Below are 25,789 nucleotides of genomic sequence, written 5' to 3' on the forward strand. Positions count from 1 at the left end.
CGTTGCAAGATATGGTATGCGTCAGCAATGTCTGAGCAGGAGAATACAACCTAATAAGTGTTAAGAGGGAGGATAATGTCAAACAGGCTAGGATTTGTTTCACTAAAAAGATCGGAGTCAGTGAGGCAATAGATGGCATCAGTGAACCGTTGAAACACTGGTGACACTTATTACAATGACGCTGTCAATATAGTAGCCTATGTAGAAACAACTGTCACCAAAATTAAACCGAGATCCGTTAAAAATGTGTTATTTAATGCCAAGTCCCAACGCATAGGCTTTGGCTATATGATCCATGGCATAACATTCGCTTAGATTTGAAATGTGTCCCGAACATTAGATGAAAAGGTAGAGTGCGGCTTTTGATCTGAAAACATCAGTGGAAAGTACTTGATATCTTGCACACTAATTACAATGCATACATTGAACGTTGTAACATGCTAAAATGTTTCTTTATTTTCCTCACGCGCACTTACTAGGCAAGGCTCTCTTTCGTAAGCGCAAATTCAAAACGTCACAAGGCGTCCTCTGCGCTCGCGCCCCCCAGTGTTCCTCGCGCCCGCCTGCGCCTTGTTCTGAAGCTAAGCTAGCTAGGTAATCACCTCGAGACGGACGGTGGATTCTTGTGGAGTAGTGACAAGAAAATGGCGGAGTGAGTGGGTTGCGCTTTGAAGGAAAGCAGCGACCCTAGGTTTCCGTAAAATTGAATACGAACAAAGGAGAATCACATAAAAGCTGTAACTTTCATCGAAAATTTTACAAACAAGAACAATATTGCCCCTCTCGCGGAGGTGGTACAAACAGATTATCGAACGGGGTTTCGCAGTACCACTGGTGTCATTTCGATAGCTCGACGCTAGCGGGCTAGCGACGAGGCACTCTGGGCGACGGACAAACACGGCACATTAGAAGTGTTTTCAGAATAATTGTTTGGCCTTTTTCGTGATATGTGTTGGGTTTATTTTGTATGTTTTTTTTTACTACCTAGTTAGTGAATAACGCATGAAAATAAACAAAGTCTATCCTAGTTCGCTAACATCATTGTTTCAAGTACATAGCCCACGACCAACCAGGATTGTATGTTCACGATATGTTCTGATAACGAGCTGGCCGAGTAGGGGAACCGACGGAGCAGTCCCAGAGAATACTATTTTAAACTGATTGGGGTTGCTCGTGATTTTGAGGATATGGCAAGTAGCAGCGGCTCAAAAGCCGAATTCATTGTCGGGGGAAAATACAAACTTGTCAGAAAAATTGGATCTGGATCATTTGGTGACATATACCTGGCGATCAACATCACAAATGGAGAGGTAATAAACATTAAACTAGTGCGTAACTAATTGTTCGCTGTGTTAACCAACAGTCAAGCCGACTCCGAGATTGAATAGAAGATTGCTTAGTTAGCCTTCCTAACGTTAGCTAGCTAAGTTAGCTGAAATGTTGGCCAACGATGTTCAATGAATACCCAGCTAACATTAGCCTAGCTAGGTAACTGTCATCTAAGATACTTGTCGATATTGGCCACACTAAAACATGTAACGAACTACATAACGTTCGTTTCTTAGAAATAACACGGTTGTTGTACCTAGTTAGTAAATAACGATTGAATTGATGCATCTTAAACTAAAGTACCTAGTTAACGTTAATAACTAAACGTTGCCTTGCTAACGTGGCTAGTCTAAAGTATGTTACTAACTAGGTGGACTACTACGTTTGCTAACTTACTGATCATTTTGTTTTACAGGAGGTAGCTGTAAAATTGGAATCTCAGAAAGCCAGACACCCACAGTTGTTATATGAAAGCAAGCTGTACAAAATATTACAAGGAGGAGTTGGAATCCCACACATAAGGTAATATACATTTTCATTATTTTGGACAGTTTAATATCGGAGATGTATGTGGAGAGACGTCATAGCTAATTGTACAATATTTGTACAGTTACATTTCTCATGCAAACATGTCTAGTTTAGTTCCATATGCCAGCTGTAGTTGGTAAGTTAAGCTAGTTAGCTGGCATTAGTTAGCTTTAATCGCCATGGCTTCATGATTTTCCTTGGTCTTTGCTTATGAAAACGTTCCACATACATTGACTTTTAACGTTAATATTATTCGAATGACCAATCCTTCATGAGCCATGTAGATTTTCACCAAATGTGTTCACTGTTATAGTTTTAACATGAAAAAAAATCAGTGTGCTGGAAATGGCCGCTCCTCTTTTATTGTTTGTTCCAACATGTCTTCCTTCCCTGTTAGAAAATGGCGGCTCAATACTAGCGAAAACAACTAGCTATCAGGGCCTATTGCTTTTGTCTCAAGGTGACTTCAACGCTAAAGTAGGACCATATAGACCATATCTCTCTCGTTAAACACCTAAAATTAGTTTATTTTAGATTACATGGGTTATAGGGCAATATGTAGAGTAGAACTTGGGTAATGGTTTAGTTCACTGACACATTGGTGAAATTAATAATCGAGGCAGGCAGGCTGTAAACTGGCTGTGCACGTTTAAAACAACTGAGTTAAGGTCATAATTACCCAGTTGACCTATAATTTATCGATATTATCAGTGATACACAATAGTTTTATGCTGTTGTGACAAAATACACCACTTTGCAGTTTGCATTTGACTTGGAAATGGGACATAAGGATACTAAAGCCATCAAAGATGATAATCAACTTTAATGTCCTCAATGTGAAAATTCTTGGACACAGTACTGCTGTTTACAAAATAGACATTGTACATTACACATTCAGCATAATACATGCATTAAACCTTACCCAATATACACATGGTGCACTTCTCAAATAGCCACATACATAATACATATTGCACATTTCCCCTATATTCAATAGAGTACTGAATGTAGGGAAATGTGAAATATGTATGTGGCCAAATAAGATTGTGTAGAGGCGAAAGAAACGCACACCTGTTTAGGCGAGGTGCTGGCTAGGTTAGAACACTTGAAAAAGGAAAGGAGAGCCGCACACTAGGAGCTCAGATGCAATAATGCCCCTTCATCCTGGAACATGCTTCAAAATATATTGAAGTTGGGAGATGTAGTGCCCTTGTCGATCAGAGTCTAAAAACAGGCAACACAGTTTGTGATAGCTGCAGTTGTTTCTAATCTTCAATTGTATCTGTAACTTGTGACACTTTGTGTTATGAGTGTATTTTTCTGTAATTTATGTACAGGCTGCTATTTCCCTGGTGTGCTTTCTTGCCAGGTCGCCCTCATAAAATGTTTTTAACCTCAATGCGTTTTACTTGGTTAAGTAAAGGTAAAACATTTTTTGTATAATTTAATTACCAACGTTTCAACAGACAAGCTTGTCTTCATCAGGGTATAATGACAAACGCTGCAGGTCACTAGTTTATATAGTTTCAAAGGACACACAGGTGTCTGTAATTATGGCTGGGTTTGGCTTGATTTCATTGGTTAATTTACAGATATACACTACCGGTCAAAAGTTTTGGAACCTCATTCAAGGGTCTTTATTTACTATTTTCTACATTGTAGAATAATAGTGAAGACATCACAACTATGAAATAACACATGGAATCATGTAGTAATCAAAAAAGTGTTAAATTAATCAATGTTATTTGAGATTCTTAAAATAGCCACCCTTTGCCTTGACAGCGTTGCACACTCTTGGCATTCTCTCAACCAGTTTCATGGGATAGTCACCTGGAATACATTTCAATTAACAGGTGTGCCTTCTTAAAAGTTGATTTGTGGAATATCTTAATATGTTTGAGCCAATCAGTTGTGTGGTGACAAGGTGGGGGGGTATACTTTGCACACTCTTGGCATTCTCTCAACCAGCTCCACCTGGAATGTTTTTCCAACAGTCTTGAAGGAGTTCCCACATATGCTGTGCACTTGTTGGCTGCTTTTCCTTCACTCTGCGGTCCGACTCATCCCAAACCATCTCAATTTGGTTGAGGCCAGATCATCTGATGCAGCACTCCATCACTCTCCTTGGTAGCCCTTACACAGCCTGTCGTTGTGTTGGGACATTGTCCTGTTGAAAAACAAATGATAGTCCCACTAAGCCCAAACCAGATGGGATAGTGTATCACTGCAGAATGCTGTGGTAGCCATGCTGGTTAAGTGTGCCTTGAATTTTAAATAAATCAGTGTCACCAGCAAAGCACCCCCACACCATAACACCTCCATGTTTTACGGTGGGAAGTAAATGTGGAGATCATCCATTCACCCACAGCTTGTCTCACAAAGATACGGCGGTTGGGACCAAAAATCTCCAATTTGGACTCTAGACCAAAGGACAATTTTCCTCCAGTCTAATGTCCATTGCTTGTGTTTCTTGGCCCAAGCAAGTCTCTTCTTATTGGTGTCCTTTAGTAGTGGTTTCTTTGCAGCAATTTGACCATGAAGGCCTGATTCACACAGTCTCCTCTGAACAGTTGATGTGTTTGTTACTTGTACTCTGTGAAGCATTTATTTGGTCTACAATTTCTGAGGCTGGTAACTCTAACTCTGGGTCTTCCATTCCTGTGGCGGTCCTCATGAGAGCCAGTTTCATCATAGCGCTTCATGGTTCTTGTGACTGTACTTGAAGAAGCTTTCAAAGTTCTCAATTTTATGTATTGACTGACCATGTCTTAAAGTAATGGACTGTCATTTCTCTTTGCTTATTTGAGCTGTTCTTGCCATAATATGGACTTGGTATTTTACCAAATAGGGCTATCTTCTGTATACCCCACTACCTTGTCACCACACAACTGATTGGCTCAAACATATTAAGAAGGAAAGATATTCCACAAATTAACTTCTAACAAGGCACACCTGTTAATTTACATTTATTACAGGTGACTATCCCATGAAGCTGGTTGAGAGAATGCCAAGAGTGTGCAAAGCTGTCATCAAGGCAAATGGGTGGCTATTTGAAGAATCTGACATATATATTTAGATTTGTTTAACACTTTTTGGTTACATGATTCCAAATGTGGTATTTCATAGTTTTGATGTCTTCATTATTATGCTACAATGTAGAAAATAGTAAAAAATAAAGGAACCCTTGAATGAGTAGATGTTCTAAAACCTTTGACCGGTAGTGTAAATAGAACATATGAAAAGCATAAATGGATAACATACAATATATGAGATTGTGAACATGGCTAGAATCGGGTTAAAATGTTGTAGCTATTTGTTTCAGGGGAGTGCACAGTCAATGCTGTTTAGGCCTAATGGTGAATAGTTCATGCCCCGATTAATGCTGGGCTATTGCCAAGGATGAGGGTCAGGGTGATTTTTGAATGTTTTTACAAAAAATGTATTTAACTAGCCAAGTCAGTTAAGAACAAATTCTTATTTAGAATGATGGCCAAACCCGGATGACGCTGGGCCAATTGTGCGCTGCCCTATGGGACTTCCAAACACAGCCGGATGTGATACAGCCTGGTTTCGAACCAGGGACTGTAGTGACGCCTGTTGCACTGAGATGAAGTGCCTTAGACCGTTACTTGTACTCTGTGAAGCACTTGGGTGCCCTTGGTCATTAGGCTCTGGTATTTAGAATGATTTAATAGAAAGATAGGTGGCCCCTCCATGACCCTTCTGGATCACTTTTTCCCCACCTTCTAACGAGGCCTATTTTTGGAAAGTATTCAGACCCCTTGACTTTTTCCACATTTTGTTACATTACAGCCTTATTCTAAAATGGGATTAATAAATATTATCAGCAATCTACACACAATACCCCATAATGACAAAGCAAAAACAGTATTTTAGACATTTTTGCAAATGTATTAATAATAAGCATACCTTTATTTACAAGTATTCAGACCCTTTGCTATGAGTCGACATTGAGCACATGTGCGTCCATTGATCATCCTTGAGATGTTTTTACTACTTGATTGGATTCCACTTGTGGTAAATTCAATTGATTGGACATAATTTGGGAAGGCACACGCCTGTCTATTTAAGGTCCCACAGTTGACAGTGCATGTCACAGCAAAACCCAAGCCATGAGGTTGAAGGAATTGTCTATAGAGCTCCTGGACAGGATTGTGTCGAGGCACAGATCTGGGGAAGGGTTCCAAAAAATGTCTGCATTATTGAAGGTCCCCAAGAACACAGTGGCCTCCATCATTCTTAAATGGAAGAAGTTTGGAACCACCAAGACTCTGCCTAGAGCTGTCCTATGGTGAAGCGTGGTGGCGGCAACATGCTATGGGGATTTTTTTTCCAGCGGCATGGGCTGGGAGTAGTCATGATCGAGGCAAAGATGAACAGAGAAATGTATAGGGAGATCCTTGATGAAATCCTGCTCCAGAGCACTCAGGACCTCCAACTTGGGCGATGGCTCTTCTTCCAAGAGGACAACGACCCTAAGCACACTGCCAAGACAAAGCAGGCTTTGGGACAAGTCTCGGAATGTCCTTGAGTGGCCTAATGTGCAGCAACGCTCTCCATCCAACCTGACAGCTTGAGAAGATCTGCGGAGAGGAATGGGAGTAACTCCCCAAATACATGTGTGCCAAGCTTGTAGCGTCATACCCAAGAAGACTCAATGCTGTAATTGCTACCAAAATTGCTTCAACAAAGTACTGAGTAAAAAGGGTCTGAATAGTAATGTGATTTACGTATTTACATGTATTTTTTTATATATTTTTTTACAAATGTGCAAAAAGTTCTAAACCTGTTTTTGCTTTGTCATTATAGGGTATTGTGTGTAGCTTGAGTTGGGGAATATTAAATACATTTTTGAATAAGACTAACGTAACACAATGTGGGAAAAAGTCAAAGGGGTCTACATACTTTCCGAATGCACTGTATACATTGTTGAATAATATGCACTACCCAACTAGAACAATTTAGACTAGAAATGTTGGGGTTGCCACACTTTTATCTGCTGTTCTGTACTCTCATAGCCAGTTGTTTGTTTTCAGGTACATCATCAGCATGTGGCTGGTGCACCTGTCTAGGGACCTTTCTGTTATGCAACCCACCTGACATTTTCTTTCCACAACGAGAGTTGGAAGGTTCAATCTGGAAAGTTCGCCAATGCTTTTCCCCCTCTCCTATTTTCATCACATTTTAATTAGACCTACCTATACCCATTTCAGACAGAATGTGATGTTACATGTAAACAATACAAGGCTATGTTTATGACCCCCTTTCAAACAGCCCCTAGTTTAGCTTATTTGCATGTATACATACCCCTTTTATACATATCGTGGGTAACTAGCAAAGTGGGCGTGTTGGTTAACCATGCGGCTGTTTGCATTTAAATTTAGGGATGTGTTAAACAATTTCTGATTAGGGAGGTGTTCAACACAATTTATGAATTGACCTGTTAAAAAGCAGAGAACTATTCACACAGACCAGTACTTGTATTTTGGTTACAGGGTCTGTGAAATTGCAGGAATCATGACTAGGTCTTTAGGTGGCTTTTATTTTTCCATGATTTTATTTTACCTCTTTCAGATGTTTGAAAAAGCTGGTATAAAAATGCAGGCATGGTATATTAGTGGTATTTTGGTCTGTGTATGAAAGGGATATTAGACTAGAGCCAGTGGTTACAATCTTAAGTGCAAACATTCTGGAAAAATGGCACCACGTAATTGACTGAAGGGTTGTAGGGCCAAGTTATTGAGATGAAAGTAATTCCATTATTACCTGCGTCGGGAGCTTGTGCAAACATTTTAAAAATGTTTTGTAATTTAGCAGATGCTCTTATCCAGATCGACTTACAGGAGCAATTAGGTTTAAGTGCCTTGCTCAAGGACACAATGCTCTTAACCACTAGGCTGCCTGCCGCCCCAGGTAGCCCAAATTTCTCTTTAGTAAAGAAGACCATCAACAGATGAAGTCCACTTGAAATGTAGCCAACTGCCGGCTGTGTGTTGGTATATTCAAACTAAGTTGATGCTTGTTGACCAAGGCATGGTGGCTTACTGGTAACCTAATCTCTGGAGCTGCAGTCTGTTACTTAGCTACGTACCGTGTACAGATAAGACTCATTTTGTGTTGGGTAACTCTAGTCATGGATATGCCCAGCCATTGGCTGTTGGTCGGTAAGGAGAGGGTTGGTGATTTCTAACTTGCACAACTGAAAGCTGGTACCTCCAGCAGATACTGGGTGTTACCCAGGCAGGTGACTTCTTCTCTTGGGCACCTCAAAGGGCTAAAGGCCATTTCAGAATTATTGGTACATGAGTGTGATTTGTACATTAATGTGCAGGCTTTGAGGCTCAGTGGGTAGTGTCAGGAGCTGTATAGTGCTTTTGAACTGAGTTGTTTTAGAATGTTTGTTTGGGAAGGTTACTGTAGGAACTAGCTGAGAGAGTGAAAGAACTCATGGAACTTTGTCAAAGCCAGAAGAACCTGCTGAACAAGCCTCCCCACAATCAACCAATAGGAAGCCCTATGCAAATAACTTAGGTTCATTTTAAGTCGGCGGTCCCTTGTTTCCGACATGACGTGAAAGCGGCATAATCAACAAAGGGAAGTCTTGTGCTTATGCATTTTCTCTTCGGTCCAATGATATTATGAAACTCTGCTCTTTTTAAAATTCCACTTTAAAAATGCTAGGCCTATCGGTTAATGACTTGTTTCTTTCCTTAATTTAGTTTCCTTTGTAGTTACATTTTGGATTGTCTCTAAAGCAGCCTGGCTTTACACTGATATATTATGCCCATATTTCTCCTTTTTTTTTTTTTTTATATCAGCTTATTTTAGAACTATGGAACTATTTAAGAAAAGTGCAAGGGTGCCAATATATTTGGCCGCATCTGTACATTGTCTGTACAATTATATTTCTATGGTGAGTTTGAGTAAAGAATTGAGTTTACCCGGGATCTGCCAGGGTTATCTTTGTATTCACAAGCTATTTTTTGACTGTCAACCCTCTATTTGACGTTCTCAAATGTAGGAGGATACTACCTTCAAGATGTCACGCCACTTGCTTAATCAGCATATTTATTATACTTTTTTTTTGCATTCTAAAGATTGGCAGGTTTAAATTGTTCTGCATCTGAATTGGCTATAGGAGTGTCGACCGAGAGGAGTCTGTTCAATTTTCCATATATAGACACACCCTGTTTGAATAAAATCAACTATATGTTGGCTACTGAGCTTGTCAGATGCTTTAAGCTCTGTGATTTAATAATGAAGACAGAAATCAATGTAGCCTAAACAGAAGGGAAAAAATCTGTTCAAGGAACTAGAAACATTGTATCAACTTTTAACTTAGTCCAGCCAGAAGCTAGTGCTAGCAAACTTACATTGTATAAAATATTCTGGGACCTCAGTTTCCTGTGCCAGTGAGCTCCAGACAGACACACAGCTGTCGGCTATTTGCGCAAGGCATAAGAAGTAATCAGGTTGGTCTATTTTATGACGTTTCTCCTGGATCAAAGCATGACATGTTTTTTTTCCCTCCCCCTTTCATGCTGAGTGGTTATGTAAAAGGAGAGAGCTGGAAAGATTTTTCAAATAGGCTATGTTGAGGAACTATGGTGTCTTGTGTGCCATACAATTTTTTTAATATATATATTTGCCACTGCTCGACTAAAAATCTCGGCCGACCATCAGCCTATCGACCAAACTATCGAGAGCTTTACATAGACCTACCAAATTCTAGCACCATACTTTTTGGCTGCCACATGCTGGCTGTTGCGCTTGTACTTGGGAGTGTGTGTCCTGGGGGTGTGTAAGCTTGTAGAAATGCAGAGTTTGGAACTGTTTACTTTATTCAAAGTGCATTTTCTTTGCTGCCACCATGGACGTCTTGTGAAAGTGTTATTGACTAACCACACCCGTAGCTAATTCTGCAAACAAGATCTGTCAGAGTAGCAAAATGGCTGTGTGGACTCTTGCAGTACATCATTCCCACACAATACCTCTTTGTTTAGTGGAATCTTGGACAAGATGGTTGCCTGGCGACTGCTGGCCTGGCAGTGTACTGGAGAAGTGTTGGGAGTCTCTTTGACCTCGAATGGCAGAGCTGTGAGGATTAGACCGACTCCAACTCTGGGCTCTCTAACCCTGTTCCTAGAGAGCAACCCTCATGTAGGTTTTTGCTCCAACCCAAGTTGTAACTAACCTGATTTGACTTATCAACCAGTTAATTATTAGAATCAGGTGCGCTAGATTGGGGTTGCAGTGAACCTACAGGATGGTAGCTCTCCAGGAACGGGGTTGAAGAGCCCTGCTTTAACTTGTCAGGCCAGCCCCCCCCAAAAAAAGGAAGCATCTCTGTTAATGACAGATGAGGCCTCCCTTTATAACTCACTGGAGTCCTAGGGTTTGGGATGGTGCTATGACCGCCATGCAAACAGGTTTTGGCCTAAAGACTAAAGTTCAACCTCCACATACATTTTTGCCTCTGGTATTGAAATATAAGCTTTGACCACACAGAACTGTTGCATTACTGGTTATTTTACATAGGCCTAATAAATTACTATGCAATTGCTATGTAAAGTTTTAATTAAGAAAACACTGTCATAACATTTTATGGTTATTATGAATATTGATGCATGGCTGGTGCTGTCTTGCAGGTGGTATGGCCAAGAAAAGGACTACAATGTCCTAGTGATGGACCTGCTGGGACCTAGTCTGGAAGACCTCTTCAACTTCTGCTCGCGCAGGTTCACAATGAAAACTGTACTAATGCTCGCAGACCAGGTAAAACTCCATTTAATCAATGCTCTTTATCTTCCACTTTGGCCCTTTGCTTAACTTTGTCTGGTTACAAAAAAACACATTAATTTTGTATTTGCCAAAGGGAGAATATTACTTGTACATTTCTCATTCTTATGAAACATTTGAAAATGGGCTTAGAAGACCAGTCTATTTTGAAGTTCTGCGTTAGCTGATTGACAGGCGTTTTCCCCACAGATGATCAGCAGAATCGAGTATGTGCACACAAAGAACTTCATTCACAGAGATATCAAGCCAGACAACTTTTTAATGGGTATTGGCCGTCACTGTAACAAGGTAAGCTTTCAGCAGTTTCCCCCTCCTGAGATGCAGTAAGTGGAGTGAATCTCTGACCTAGTTTCACTTTTATTTTATACACCATTGTGTGAAGTGATACAAGTAGCCTGTATTGTTAATAGAACTATCTTGTTTTGGTGGTGTCATGTATTTTTTTGTGGAAATATTGACTAGCTAATCCTCAGTGAGGTAAATGTGATTTAAAAAAAAAAAAATATATATATATATATATATATATATATATATTTGAATAGGCTTCATGTCCTGGTAATGGACATTTTCAAGGCTAATTGTTTGTGGTTGGTTTAGTCCACTTGGTATGTGGATGGAATTGTTTTGTTAGTCACATTTAGGTACTTTTACAATCAGGTAATACAGGCCCTCTTAGACAGCATCATAGATGTGGATCTGTTTGAGATCTTAGACAGGACTACAAAAAGGTTTCTGCATGATGTGTAATCCCATTCATTCTTTCCCCTTTGCAGAAAATAATGTTAAGGCGTTTTTGTGATTCTTTTTTTCATATACAAACTGTATCTCAAGTTGCCTGATTTGTATTTTGTTTTTAAATAACTCACTATTTTGAGCCCTTGCAGACAGGCAACATTTGGCAAAGTTAAAGCATGATGTGTGTTTTAACACGGACCTATCCACACCAGCTGTGGCTGTTGTTAGTGTTACGTGATATAAACTCATCAGACTAGTCTAATCAAAATGAAACGGTACCTTTTGGGTATTCAAGCATTGAAGCCTGTATTACCATTTTTGGCAGTGCTGTCTGGAATAAGTGTTTACCATTGTGTGTCTGTGTGAATGCCAGCCTAAAGCGTATTTGATTTTTTTCATACACAAAATTTTTCACTTTGTTTATTTACTGAAATTGAACCACATTATAAAGGGTGCGCATACAATCCTTTTGGATTGCAAGTTCTGACACTGAACTCAATGGATGGGAAGACTGGCATAGCAGTAGCTTTTGCGACTCCCCACTCTATCCTCATGTTTAAATCAACTTCCTTTCTCTTCACCTGAACTCACTTTGCATTCTGCTTCCTATCTGCTGTTTTACAATGGTGTTTATATACCACTAAGCTTGTGCCCAATAGGGTGGTCGCCTTTAATTCAGGAAGTGTGTTTCTGAAATACTCTTCATTTGGACATGGCTCCATTGGTGAAAATAAATCTCTGCCAAAGAGCAATTGTTAAACCTTAACCTTAATCCCCCCTCTTAATAGATTGCATGTGAACACTGCACCAACACTAGCTTCTTCTCTATGGTTTGGAGAGTGATACTCCGCTTGTTTTGTTGCTTTGTCCAGGGCTGCTCTATAGAAATCCTCTAATCAAGAGCCACTATCACAAAGGCTGTCCTGTCACGCGTTTCTCGCAGCTGTACTAAATCTACTCTATGTATTGATGGCTCCATGCAGATTAGTTCATGCTTCTTTCTTGTACTGCACGCTTTTCCTCTGTTTGGCGCTCTAGAGCTGCTAATTGCCAGATTGGGCTTTTCCAAAGTCTGCCAAAGTATTCTACCCTCTTCCTTACTGAAGGTGTCTACCGTTTCAAAGCCATTTCAGGATAATACAATAAAAAATTGGGGGACCCATTGCTTCCTGTGAGATCTCAAGGAGGTGGTGGGTTGGGTGGCTGCATTTTTCAAAGCTTTTTCACGCCTTATTGCTAAATGAGTACCCATGTTAGGGAATGGCCTTGATTATTTGAATTCTCTTTTAACCGTAGTTGTGCCAGTCAGTCAACTGCATATTGTGTTCTGCACTCAGGCAGACTGTTGGTCCAAATTTGTAGGATGATTATGGTACAAAGCAATTATACTGTGGCCACTGCTAGTGTTAAATGCTGCAATATCAAAATGCCACTGCAAAGTCAAAAAACACAAAACAGGCTTGGAAATACTAGGTTTTTTTTACATGAAAGAATAACATCGGAATTGGGCCGTTATATTGTCTTCAATTCTGCCTCTATGACTGAAATTGGTATTGCAGTGTGGACTGCATATCCTGCAGGACATCTCCCTCCCGCCCCCATCTGCCTAGCCTAAATACTGGCTTGCATCAAAGCCCAGGCTAACTCCTAGGAAGTCCTACCACTGTCAGACTCCTCTGATTTTAGCTCATGCTTTGCTGGTTGATGAAGGATGGCCTTGGGCTTTCTCTTCTCCTTCTCCTCCCTCGCCTCCCGTTCTTTTTCTGAGCCTTGGTGTTGCCTGTCTGCGTTGGCCTTGTGGGATTGTCAGCAATCCTGTTTGATGCACTGCACCCTCTATTTGTTCAGTGTTTGGAATCTCCAGTGGGGAAGAGGAAAAGAAGCTTGGCTGTTAGTTCTTCTCAGGACCCATCTTTCTCAGGATTAAACCAGGTCTGAAACTACAACCGCCTCTTAATACTCCCCCAAATTCTGTTTGCTTTTTTCTTTTGGAGTTTATTTTACCCATTTAGGAGTAGTACTTTTTTATTTCATTAATTTGGTGAACACCATATTGGCATTAAACCAGACACACATGCTAAACAGATCTAGAGATGAACACCTACTCCAGATTGCAGGGATCTGTGTTTAGGTGGATGAAGGACATATGGTGACTAGTAGTGGAAGATGCTTTTTGATTTTTTTGAGGAGGACGTGCTCCTCATTTGAAGTCGTCACGGCACCCGAGGCTAATTTAACATTTTGGTTTCTTTTCCATTTCCTTGGCGCTGTTTCTTTGATTGAGATTTACATTTCTCTTGGTTTCACAAATTATTCTCTTTTGGGGTCTCGGGATATGTCAACACAGGAAAATGTAAGTCACTAACCCTTATGAGTAGTGTGTGTATAATTCAAGTGACCGTGTTGGCCAAAATGAGCCAACATTGAGTTGAGGGTAATTTTCTTAAATTACACAATTTTTTGTCGGCTCAGCAGTACTGTAGCTACTTGGTTTACATGACCTGCATTAGCATTACAGTGGGTGTTCTGCCTTGTTCAGGGGCAACACGACATATTTTTACCTTGTCAGCTTTGAGATTTGATCCAGCAACCTTTCGGTTACTGGCCCAACGCTCAAACCACTAGGCTACCTGCTGACCCATGATGAGCCGGAAAAAAAGTCATGTTTGGAAAATGTAGGACCTGAAAAGCCAGATTGGGGACCAGCAAGGAAGACGGGTGTGGTTAGCTTATGCTTGCTCGCAGATTAGCAGACCTGGAGTTCAAAAATTTTCAGTTCCTGTTTTTCAAAGGGGAAGAGAACTAGACTCCTTGAAGGTTAATTACTAGTATGGCTTTGCAACCAGAACCCTCAGTCTGAAAATCTTCTGATGGAACATACTTTGACTTTTAAAAGTATCTAGGTTTGTGCTGCTTTTTCAGAGTTTGGTTGGTTAGGGTGGGCCTGTGAAGTCAGTCTGGTTGCTTTTGAGACGGTTGTGAATGTTCAGGTAATGGTATGTTGTTGAAGATTGAACTAAGAACCAAAATTCAAAGAAATGGAGTGACTCGGCATGTTAGAGTTGAAACCAACATGTAGCCTATTTTGAAAGTCATTGGCTTGTCAGATACAGTTCTGATGTTGAAGTATCTTTTACAAGGTAACTGACCCCCGATTCACAATGACCTCGAATATTAGCAGATGGAGAAGAAAATGGGATGCCTTTCATCAGAACAAGTTTTTTTTTTGTGAAATTGTCCTCCACACATTGGATTGATTGTGTATTTGGACCACATTCTCAAATAGGTTACATTTCTACTGATGGTTCAAATGATGGAACTAAGTTTCAACAATCCTTCGACTGTACGCATTGCTCATGCAAGTGCTGTAATGTAATGGTTGACTTATTTTCACATTTAAAAAAAACTCATACTTACGATTTATGTAGTTCTTAAGGATCTAGACCTAGGTGAAGTCGGTGAACGTTCAAATGTCTTACCAGATAGCAGCTTACTTCAACTTAACACTTCCTTGATTTTCTATTTCAGCTCTGCAGGTTTAATGGAAGCTCCTCCAGCCCCAGCTTTTGTTCTGTGAACGCTGGATCATGCTATTTAGGCTGGCCACTGGCCTTGCTACTTTGTGTATTTATAGACTCTGAAATGTTTCATTCTGCCTGCAATGTTGTTGCTATTGAACACCAGCTGAAGGTATATCAAGGTAGAGGACAAAGGTGCAAGTTAATGAATACTGCGGAAAAGGGAGTGTTACTTAGTTTACGGCAATTGGACGGTTGTGTGTGAAACTGCCTTTCCTCCCGACCTGACTTTTCAGATCGAAGCGTCACAATAGAATGTTCCGATAGGCGTAGACGGGAGGAAATAAGGTTTGAATCCCCAGTTGAGCCAAGCAAGCATAGGCACGGCTGAGTAGATCCGCCAGTCGGTCACTGCTGCCTCAGTGAAAAACTTCTGTTGGGTGAGGCACTCTCTCAGGGACTGCAACCTGCAGTTGTGTGTGGGCAGTAGAGTGGAGAAGTATGGCAGGCAGTCAACAAATGAGATCATTCCGATCTGAGACGACTGTGATGGCCGGGGCTTTCAACAACCATAGAGAGCTGTTAGCAGGCAGGGAGCTATTAGTGAATGAAAACCTTCGTGAGTTTGCTGCAGAGATTCCATCTGACTCTGCCCCCTGGGTGTTCCCTGATCCTGCCAGCACAGTTTTCATAGATAATAAGCAGGGGCCTTGAGGATGGCTGCCTCTCTAGTAAAATGGTACACAGAGCAGAGCAGGAAATTGGAAGAATAGACCCATGATCTCGCACAGTGGCAGCCTCCATTTTGTCAATCGTTCACTGTGAATCAGGATATTTCTAAAATGTATTTTTTCTTTCCCCCCATCCTTTCAGTTGTTCCTCATCGACTTTGGTCTGGCCAAAAAATACCGGGACAACAGGACACGACAGCACATACCCTACCGAGAAGACAAGAATCTCACCGGCACAGCACGCTATGCCAGCATCAACGCGCACCTGGGCATCGAGCAGAGGTAAGAGATCACCACCCAGTAACTACAGTCATCTGGAATCTATTTCAGCCTACACTGGATATTCTATTCTCACTCCTTATCATTTGCACGCTTTCAGCCGGAGTGATAGGATTCCTAGGGCTTAATATAGAGGTTAATGTGTCTTTTCTGCACTTTATTGGGATAATTTGAGTGGCATGAAGGAGCTTTTGATGTTCAGACTGTGTTCCTGCTGGGGCTGCAAGCTGGCTCTCTAAGGACTTGCCCTCATGATGACCAAGCTGCACTCATTGGTCGTGCTAGAATCTAGCCTCCACCAACAGCTTGGCTGACCCAGAATCCTAGTTTTGACAAACAGGGCTGTGTGATTTAGCCAATCACGCTTCCCTTATATACCAAAACTCTGCATTGAGCTGTACAGTAGGCATGGAAGTCCAAGACGAGATGTTTTTATTTAATTTGTATTGCATATTACAGCAACGTAAGCGTGCAGTAATTTTCTTAAAACCTTTGATACGTTGTGAGCATTGACTTTCGTTATAAGATCGAATTCAACATTGCTAGAAATCCTTTTGTTCCCGTCCAAACAGGCTTTTTTACGAATGCTGGTTTTCATGTCATTTGAAGCATTCAGTTGGGATATAAAAAAACACTGTGGCTTCTCTACTGAGCCGTGCTCCAAAAACAAAATGTGAAGTAGTGGAAAAGGATTACCTTCTGTTGAAACACCGTAACAGGATAGACATCCCACCCTCTAATTCAAGTGAATTATTCAACGACAGTGCCTGCTTGCACTTTACCAGTTAAATGCTATGTCACTGGTCTGAAAGTTAGTGTACAGTTTACCCATTACAATTACAAATGGCCTTGAGATTAATGTAAAATGTGTTGCTCTTGAACCAACCGTGATGTTACCTTTTTACATGCTGAATGCCAAATGTCTCTGCTTGTTTGTTTCCAGTCGCCGAGATGACATGGAGTCGCTAGGCTACGTCCTGATGTACTTCAACAGAACCAGCCTGCCCTGGCAGGGTCTAAAGGTAGGCCAGGCAGGTACTCTAGGGCTCCCAGTCCACTATATAAGTGGTTCATATTTCACCAACATTGAAACCAACTTGCTTGCTCGCGTTGCCACAGCTTTTCCTCCATGATTCTGCTACTAGACTTTTCCCCCCCAATAAAATAAACTGATTGTCAGCTGTCTCCATAACTTGATTTCAGATTATTTACAATTTTTATGACTTATTCACATTTGAATGTTTTATTTTATAGTTGTATTCTCTGACAACTTCAGGAATTTTATTGTGTAACATGACATAATATGCCTTGTACAATGCAGGATGTTAGCTAGTCTAGTAGATAACCCCTAACATTCCATTGAAGTTGTAGTGTTGAGGTCAGCTACTTCCCAAAGGTTTAGCTAGATACCTTTAAAAAAAAAGAAAATAATCCTGCAGAGATGTTGGGTGCCTTGAGTGTTCTCAGTTTTATGCTTTTGTAAAGTCACCAAGACTTGCATATGCAGCATAATGCGCCTTCCCCTTTTCTGACGCTACAAGGGTTAAATAGGGAACACGAGAGATCTGTGCTGTGTTAATGTAATTACATGGAACAGCAGCCCACAGTGATAGATACTCAAGTCCTCAGCAAGGTGTTAGGTACATACCTACAGAACCAAGCCATTCTTCATGTACATACAGCCCCAGTTGCCCGGCCTATCAAGATAGACTAGGTCACAAAACACTATTTATGTACACATATTTGTATTACTGAGAAAAATACAAAACTTCCTCAAATGTCCCAATATTTTCCTGAATATTTCCCTTAGGTGGCTCTTTCACAGTGCTATAAGTCACATCAGACCAAACTAATACATTACATTCTGTTGGACCACTGACCTCACCGGCAGTGACAAACTGTGTGACGAGAAATTGCAAAGGGTAGTGTTAAACTGTGGTGCACAACATTTTCATTTCTCGCCCACATGTTCCACAGGCTGCCACAAAGAAACAGAAGTACGAGAAGATTAGCGAGAAGAAGATGTCCACTCCAGTCGAGGTGTTGTGTAAGGTGAGTGAAACCATAGAAGAATCAACCTGGCACGCCCAAATAGGACTGAGTTGGTCCTATTTTTATTTGGGGTCTCCTGGTCAGAAAGGTAGATGCTTACTATGGAAGTCCTTGAGTAGCCACATCAGCCAGTGAAGTACGAGTCTGTTTGAAGGAGTTCTAAAGGCTGTCTCGTAGCGTACGAGAGTAGAGATGTTGGCTGGTGTCGCTAATCTAATCCAGTCTTTAAATAGTGGCTGTTATGCATCCATCACCTTGGGCCTGAAAGCATGATGGCCATTGCTCATTAAAAGACTTAAGTAGCTGACTGAGAGAGTGTGCTGCTAAACTCGACGCCTTGCATTAGGCTGTGGACTAACTTGTGCGACACGCTCACTCTTTTCTTTCGGTAACTTGCCTTACCAGAACGCATCTCGGAGTAGTTTATTAGCCACTGACTGTCATGGTAAATAATGTATACATGACCGTAATCCAGACAGTTGGGCATGGATCGGTAGATAACCTTCCAACTTTCCTGCGGTTGTTTCCAGGGTTTCCCAGCAGAGTTCGCCATGTACCTGAACTACTGCCGTGGGCTGCGATTCGAGGAGGCGCCTGACTACATGTACCTGCGTCAGCTGTTCCGCATTCTCTTCAGGTGCTTGTCATTTCTCAACCTCTAACATGAACTTCTTTGTCCCCAAGGGAGCTGAAACGCGCGTGCACCAAATCACGTTTCTCTCACTGTCAAGACCCACGAGGCAGAAAAAATGAATTGGGTGCATTGCATGTAAAGCGTATGGAGTCCTTAAGGTGTACTAGACTTTAATAATGAAGTGTTCTTTATGAAACAACAGTGAAAGGCGCAACCTCTATAGGCCTGTGTTTTTCATGTAGTCTCTTTCTGCTTTTATTTATGTTTAGTCTGAAAACAAGTTGTCCTTTTGGCAGCAGTAAAGAGTTGATGAATATAGGTGAGCTCAGTGTGACTGCATGTCTGAAAGTGTCTGTTTGTCCAGGACTTTGAACCACCAGTACGACTACACGTTTGACTGGACGATGCTGAAGCAGAAAGCAGCCCAGCAGGCTGCGTCCTCAGGGGGACAGGGGCAACCGGCACAAACTCCCTCAGGCAAGCAAACTGACAAACCCAAGAGTAACATGAAAGGTTAGTAGCAAAAAGCCAAGCGACGTTTCAAGTGCAAAAATGGAGACGCCAATTGCTTTCATTTTCGTTCCCCCTTCAAAGTGCTTGAAAAAAATAAGAAAGTGGATTTGGAACATTCTCTCCCAGCGGATTAATGAGACCACAAACAACACAACAGTGTTAGTTCGAGGAGGCCCCTGAAAGATAAACAGAAATTCAATTGGTCTGTCTTGCAGATGCAAAGACGTCCTTGGGAAATTTGACTACTAACTTTGTACCCCAATGTCTTTTATTCTTCTCTGGGACAAAGGGTTGTGGCTTTATTATCTTCTGTGGATGTTAAAATTGATTTCCCTCTTGAATTAACCCCTTCTCTAAATGATGTACGATTGACTCTTGATTTCTTGCAATCATTGTTCCTGGATCTAACACTTGTTAATCTTTATTGTAATGCTCTCCGATACAGTGGGAGTGAGATTCTAACCACACACTGCACACACATGTATGATACCATTGTTCATGGTAATAAATGGCTGCCTGTTTTCATGTGAATTTTAGTGCTCATGTGATGTGACTCTTGAATGACCTCTTTTAATTCCAGTCTCTCCCCTCCCTCTCGTAGAGGGTATCCCGGGTGCCCAGGGTTGATGGCAGAGGAGTCAACCCAATTTTTCAAAAAACCTGAAGCAGTTTTCATCAGGTGATGACTAGGATTTCCACAGGGATTAGGCAAAAGCCCATTTAGGTGTGTAATTTCTGGCATGAAATTGCAGAGCAGCCTTCCACTTGACCTGTATTGGTAGTAAAAGGAACGCTTACACCAAGTCGATGCCTCACCCCCTTTTACTTAAAACCACCATAGGGGTGTTTTATTTGTCCCCGTCCCAAATTAAACAGTGACTGCGCCTAACATGCAACTTATCGTTTTCAAAATGGCGTATGTGGCATCGATATGAGTCAAACATTGATTATAGTATCAAAATTCAAAATTTAAATTTGAGCGATGATAGGAAAGAATTGTATGTTACATAATGAAGGGTACCTTAACATTTTCCGTGGGTTGGGTTTATTTTAATCCTACCCACAGCTGCCAGCACCCAAGTAATCATCAATTCAGAGCACAGCTGCACACGACCCGATCATAATGCACATGGTTAATTTGATATGACATTCGATGTCCTGATGGGGTTAGTTAAGGACCATCAGTAAATTACACGATGTTAATGGGATAATATTTTTAAAAGTTGATAGCTCCAAATTTCAATGACTTAAAAACCTTAAACCAACTAAATTGCAGAAATTCGTATACAATTATTGAACGCATTTAATGAGAACTAAAAGATGTGCAACATAAAAATATTGTCCCATTTTGCATTGTGTAATTTAGTGACTGTCCATAACTATCCCCAGAGATGGGTTATCCAAAGTTTAACCAAATTTGCCATGGTCGCACACCAACAGGCTGAATCTAATTGGCTAAATAAATTGTCTAACTCTTCCCACCTGCGAACACCCACATGAAACCAACTCAAGGTTGAATTCAGTTATGGCGGCTAGCATTTCTTAATGAACCAAATCTAAAATGAGGCCAAATCAGGAAGTGCAGTTGCCATTTAAACCATGGCTGTCACATTGGCCCAGAACTCACTGCTCCACACACACCATATGTTTGTGCACACAGTGCATGGAGGACTCAAATGAAGCCCTCCCTCCCATGTGTATTAGTCCATATGTGCCTGGTTCCAACATCTTAGGCAGGGCTGAATTAAATTCTCAATACTCAATCGTATTAAGTATTTATTAGACCAAAATGTTTTGGGTTTGAATGCAGGTTGATTGGGGAGAATGAATGCCCATGTAAATGGGTGACGTGACCTGGATGGCACCCCTGAGAGGGCCCTATCGGTCCTGCTCTTCCCCAGCACGCCAGCCCCTCTTGACTTAGCACATTACATTTTCTGCTCTACTATTTTGTTTGTGTGACGTATTGTTGGATAAACCGTGTTTCGAACAGGGCTTCCTGTGGCTTATATTTACTGCGGGTTAGAGTTTTTTTTTGTTGTATTAGATGTTTTCTCTTGATGACGTCAGGCAAATCATTTTTGGCCCCTCTGTTGGCCCGACTTATGACAGTGCTGTGTCTTCACTGCCGAGAAGAGCTTTGAAATCCATTAAATATGAATAGGAAATCAAAGCACGAGGACTCTCTATGCCCCTCTCCCCCCTCTTTCAAGGCACATCCCACATGATGGTACTGAACAAGTTATAAATATGATTTTGCTGATGACGTGGTATTGGTCTAATCCATTGTGTACACGGTGTCTGTTTTAGTATGTGGACTCCATGCACACAGTAGCCTGCAGCACAGTTGAGCTCTGCTTATGTGCTTTTCATTCAGGGGTGGAGAGATTCAAGTTTTTCCTCTGGAACTGATCAAAAAATGACCTTTGTAAATGGACCCCCAGCTTTTTTTCCCCCTCATGTTTTTGTTTTTGAAGATGTATAGAAAAGGACATGTTATTTCCTGGTCTGGTGGTTAGTGTTCTCTCCTGCTAGCTGTCCATTTAAGATAACACTGCCAGTGAAGGTGCTGAGTACCCACAGCCAGAAATTTAAATAGCCGTGCTCTGGCTTATTGAAGCTTGAAAGAACTTGCTGGTTTCTTGGATACCAGTTTGACTTGGCTACACTTAGCCTTGTAAGAATGGAAACGTTGTTAATGTGAGTTTGCATTTCAGCCCTCCTGTTTTGCTGAAGGGCCTTGTATTATATGATATTTGTTTAGAGCAAGCCACATTGACATAATCAGGCAAACATAAGTAGCCAACGCTCAAAGCAAACTCCGTTAACCCAGCCATATTCTCAAAACATTTTGATGATTGCTTGGTCTTTAGTGTCTATAAGGCCTAAATATCATAGCCTTTAGGAGACTTCACAGCAACATGGCAATTTGCTATATTAGAAGAGGCCTGATCTGTTAATGGTTTGCATATGGAGAATTGAGCTGCCCTTTCACCCCTGTGAGTGAGACTTGTCTGTTGCATCAGCTGGCCTCTCCAGACACTTAAAACGTCAGGAACATCCGTCACATCCGTGTTAGGTTATGAATTGAACCAACGATTCACATTGATCGAAAGCTGCAGACCATTTCATGTGTAATTAAGACCCATTACTTTTCCTTATTTGCGTGGTGGATTAATCCTCTGACTCTCTGTAGAAACCCTCCCATGTCATCCCTGCAGCAAAACTACCTTTCCTTTGAGTCAAACCACATTGGAGGGTACAGCTGTAGCGGAAGGTGACTCGTGAGAGCTTGTTTCAAAAATGCTTCTCAAATCACTCAGATCTGATGAGATCATGTCCCGACTTGCGCTGCACTCATTTAAACCCACTGGATGAGGCTCGGCAAGCGTCATCAATGGGTGAAGGCTTGCTTGAGGAAGACAAGATTGTAGGATCCCATAAGAAAGATGAAGGAATACTCACATCTTTTTAGGATTGTTGTGCCCATGTTTCTGTCCTGTGGATTGGCGCCTCTCTAAAGGCCAACTGCTGCATGGGTGAGCTGCATGTGCTGCATGTCATTGGTTAATGGCTGTCTGTAAAGGTTAGCTTCCACTGCAGACAAGTATGAAGGCAGTGTGGATCACATAAGCAGGCCACATCCCTATTTGTCTTTCAAAGTTGTTTTTGTTTGATCTCTGTGTAACGTTGCCCTTTCAAATAGGTTTATTGATAAGCCGCATTGTTTCCTTCATGACCGTTCCACTAGTGTCTTTCTGTCTATACCCACTCCCCGGTACACTACACAGCTGCTGTTGTCTCCTGTGCTAGTTATGAACATCTATACCCACCCCCCAGGACACTACACAGCTGCTGTTGTCTCCTGTGCTAGTTATGAACATCTATACCCACCCCCCAGGACACTACACAGCTGCTGTTGTCTCCTGTGCTAGTTGTGAACCTCTTAAGCTGAAATGGTGGTTCATGTTTTCATTACAGGAGGCTCAGAGTAAAGGCTCCATAAATGTTTGATTCCCCCATCTCAGGCACTCTGCAGCAGCCGGTCCCAGCTTTGCTGCAGAGCGGGACTGGTGACTGGGCACTTTTTATGTTACAGGGATGGAAAACTGCAGTGACTTACTTGGCCTTGTTTATAGCAGTCGCTCAACCCTGTTTGATAACCTGTTCTACTTGATGTGTGACCTATGGCCTCTCTCTGTCTCTTCGTTTGTCTTGCAGGTTTCTGAGCAGTAAGACAATGAAAGGAAGCAGAGCAGAGTGGCCGTAGCAGGATTTGCCTTCCAATCACACCCCGGCATCCAGGATCAAATTCACCAGAACCTGCCAGGCATTGTGGGCAACCCTTTTTTCCTGTTAAAGAACTTTCCTTCCATATACTATATATGTAATCACTCTATATAGATAACATGCTCTGCATATATCTATATATTGGTATGTATATACTATATCCACACAGAAAGCAGGCTTGGTATGGAATTTTCCGAAGCTGTAGCCTTCTCTATTGTCCTGTCCCTGAAGATTTTTTTTGTGTTTCTTCAAAACGGAAAACTAAGAAATGGTTGGCTCACTGCGGATGTTTGTGCACCTGCCAATACTTTCCCCTTGATACTTTCTCCCTCTGAGAGCTGCTGTTTGGGTGCCTCCCTCACCTCATGGCTGCCTGTCAGAGCAGCTTTGCCCCCGTTCCCTCTGTCACCGAGCGTGGCATGATGACCCAGACACGCGTCAGTCAGATTGAACATTTGAAACAACCATTTTCTCTTCCTTATTCAACTTTTTTTCCCTCATTCTCAAGCAAAATGAAAGATGTAATCTGAAACTGTTTCCTTTTATGAATGAATCCTGGGTATTTACTAAGCAAACATTGGATTTAATTTGTTTTCATCAAAAAGGTAATTAAGATTCTGCCTGCAGATATGTGCTAGAAGAGCTTCTAATGTGAAGATGAAAACACTAGGTTTCTCTTTAGAACGCTGCATTAATATTGTACTTCTGAAGTCTCAAACAACGAATAAAAAATATGAACTCCACAAAAGTATATTCATTATAAATTAGGCACCACTTGACTAAAGCTGTTTGTACATTGCTTAGAAAAAATGATGCATCAATGAATTTCTTTTGAAAATGTGTTTGTTTCATGTAATTGCTATTATGGATGGCCTCAATGTTCCATTTTTGAGACAGACAAACGTGCTCACTCCACCCGCCCTTCCTGTTATAATTTATATATATTTTATATATATCAGAACTTACTTTTTTTTCCAGTTTTATAGAGTTGTCTTTCCCTGTATTGAATTGATCATTTTGGGGAAAGGGTGTTTTTGTTACTTCTTTCTAAGGGGAAGCAGATCCTGTTGTAAAATACTCTGGGACTTTCTCTCTGCAACTACATATTGCTGCTGCTAAGAGTAGCAACCGTTTCCTCATTTTCATTTTTTTTTATTGCGAAGAAAGTGTTGGAGGGTTACTTTTTTATATACTTTGAGTCTTTTAAGGCAAGAACCATTTGGATTTCAGTCAGCCTGTAGTCACAACAGATGCACACCAGGGGCTGTTTGTCGTCCCCCCCCACATTATTCCCCCTGACCCAGCATTAGCTATTTTACAGCTGGATGTTCTATAAAAGTGTAATTTATTCCCTGTTAGCATGTCAGAATAAATTCCAATGACTTGTCAGCACCACTGTCCCAGTCTGTAATTTGAAGAACACACGGACTTCTGCCTTATGCCTGGATGATGATGGCTGTTGAAGAAGGGGGAAAAAATAATCATTTTTTGCTTTCCATTTGCTTGTCTTTACACAGTTACCTGTTGAGTACCACACAACCTTAGTATTGTAAGCATTGGGAAACTGGAGACATCGGCAGGATTGTGGATAGATAAGGAAAGACTTTTGTTCAAAGATATCAGACTCAGATTGCTCTAGACAAAGGGACACATTTGTGGAAATGGTCTAAAAAGGTATTGCTGTAATCTAGAAAAAGCAGTTCCTGGTAAATGATGTTGGGTTGGTGGGTAGTTGTAGGTGCTTGTGGTGGTGTTTTGAAAAAAAAATTATTCCAGGATTTATATCTGTAAATATTAAAATGGCTTCAAATGGCTGTCGTGGAAAATCGTTTAATTATCTACACCTCATCAACTCTAAAACTGGCCAAAGTAAAGAAGAATCTGGCCTAGCAGTAAGTCTTCTGTATGAGACTCATGCCTCATTATACACTTGTAGAACAATGGTAGTAAGTGTCAAGGGTTAGTGGGACAACTGAGAAGGAATGTGAGAACTACACAATAGGTTTAGGAGGAAAGTGCAATGCATCAGAAGGTATTTCCCTCCCCCTCACAGCATGGAAATGGGAGTATTTCAAGTAAAAATGGACATCTGTGTAAGACTAAACCTCCCCCTAACAACATTGTTGGGGTGTTTGCATTGGTCTGTAGAATCTGTCAGTGTAGTCATAGTGCATTGCCACTTCCGAAGCTGGTAGGATATGTCGCAAAAGTGAAATGCTCTAAGATGCTGTATCCCTCAATAGCATACTGGCAATATATCCCCCAGTGTGTTTTCTGGTTTTGTGTAAATACCTAACTGCCTGTGGCAAGTCTGAGAGTCCTAGAAGGGACCTTGTGTGGCCAGGGGTTTGTCAACCATG

At 41.2% G+C, this 25,789-nt stretch overlaps 1 protein-coding gene across 6 annotated transcripts; it reads left to right on the top strand.

Moving 5' to 3' along the window:
- The first annotated feature begins 572 nt into the window (after positions 1–572).
- On the top strand, positions 573–25,243 carry LOC106611977 (casein kinase I). Of its 6 annotated transcripts, none has more exons than XM_014212706.2 (11): positions 573–1,310; positions 1,745–1,851; positions 10,527–10,653; positions 10,867–10,965; positions 13,261–13,344; positions 15,804–15,943; positions 16,884–16,971; positions 17,918–17,992; positions 18,523–18,629; positions 18,991–19,139; positions 23,361–25,243. In XM_014212706.2, the coding sequence occupies exons 1-11, from the start codon at positions 1,188–1,190 to the stop codon at positions 23,366–23,368; spliced, it is 1,107 nt and encodes a 368-aa protein (XP_014068181.1). In that variant the 5' UTR covers positions 573–1,187; the 3' UTR covers positions 23,369–25,243. The 6 variants fall into 6 exon arrangements, with proteins under 6 accessions (XP_014068181.1, XP_014068184.1, XP_014068183.1 ...); XM_014212709.2 differs by having other exon boundaries at positions 18,991–19,103; XM_014212707.2 differs by having other exon boundaries at positions 575–1,310; positions 16,884–16,962.
- Positions 25,244–25,789: the final 546 nt, after the last annotated feature.

The sequence above is a fragment of the Salmo salar genome, chromosome ssa09 (genome assembly GCF_905237065.1).
Source record: "Salmo salar chromosome ssa09, Ssal_v3.1, whole genome shotgun sequence".
Lineage (NCBI taxonomy): Eukaryota > Metazoa > Chordata > Actinopteri > Salmoniformes > Salmonidae > Salmo > Salmo salar.

Coding starts and splice junctions, on each gene's coding strand:
- LOC106611977 (XM_014212706.2), top strand. CDS start 1,188: ATGGCAAGTAGCAGCGGCTCAAAAGCCGAATTCATTGTCGGGGGAAAA. Junction 13,345..15,803: donor CTTTCTCAGGATTAAACCAG/GTCTGAAACTAC, acceptor CCATCCTTTCAG/TTGTTCCTCATCGACTTTGG. Junction 17,993..18,522: donor CAGTCGAGGTGTTGTGTAAG/GTGAGTGAAACC, acceptor GGTTGTTTCCAG/GGTTTCCCAGCAGAGTTCGC.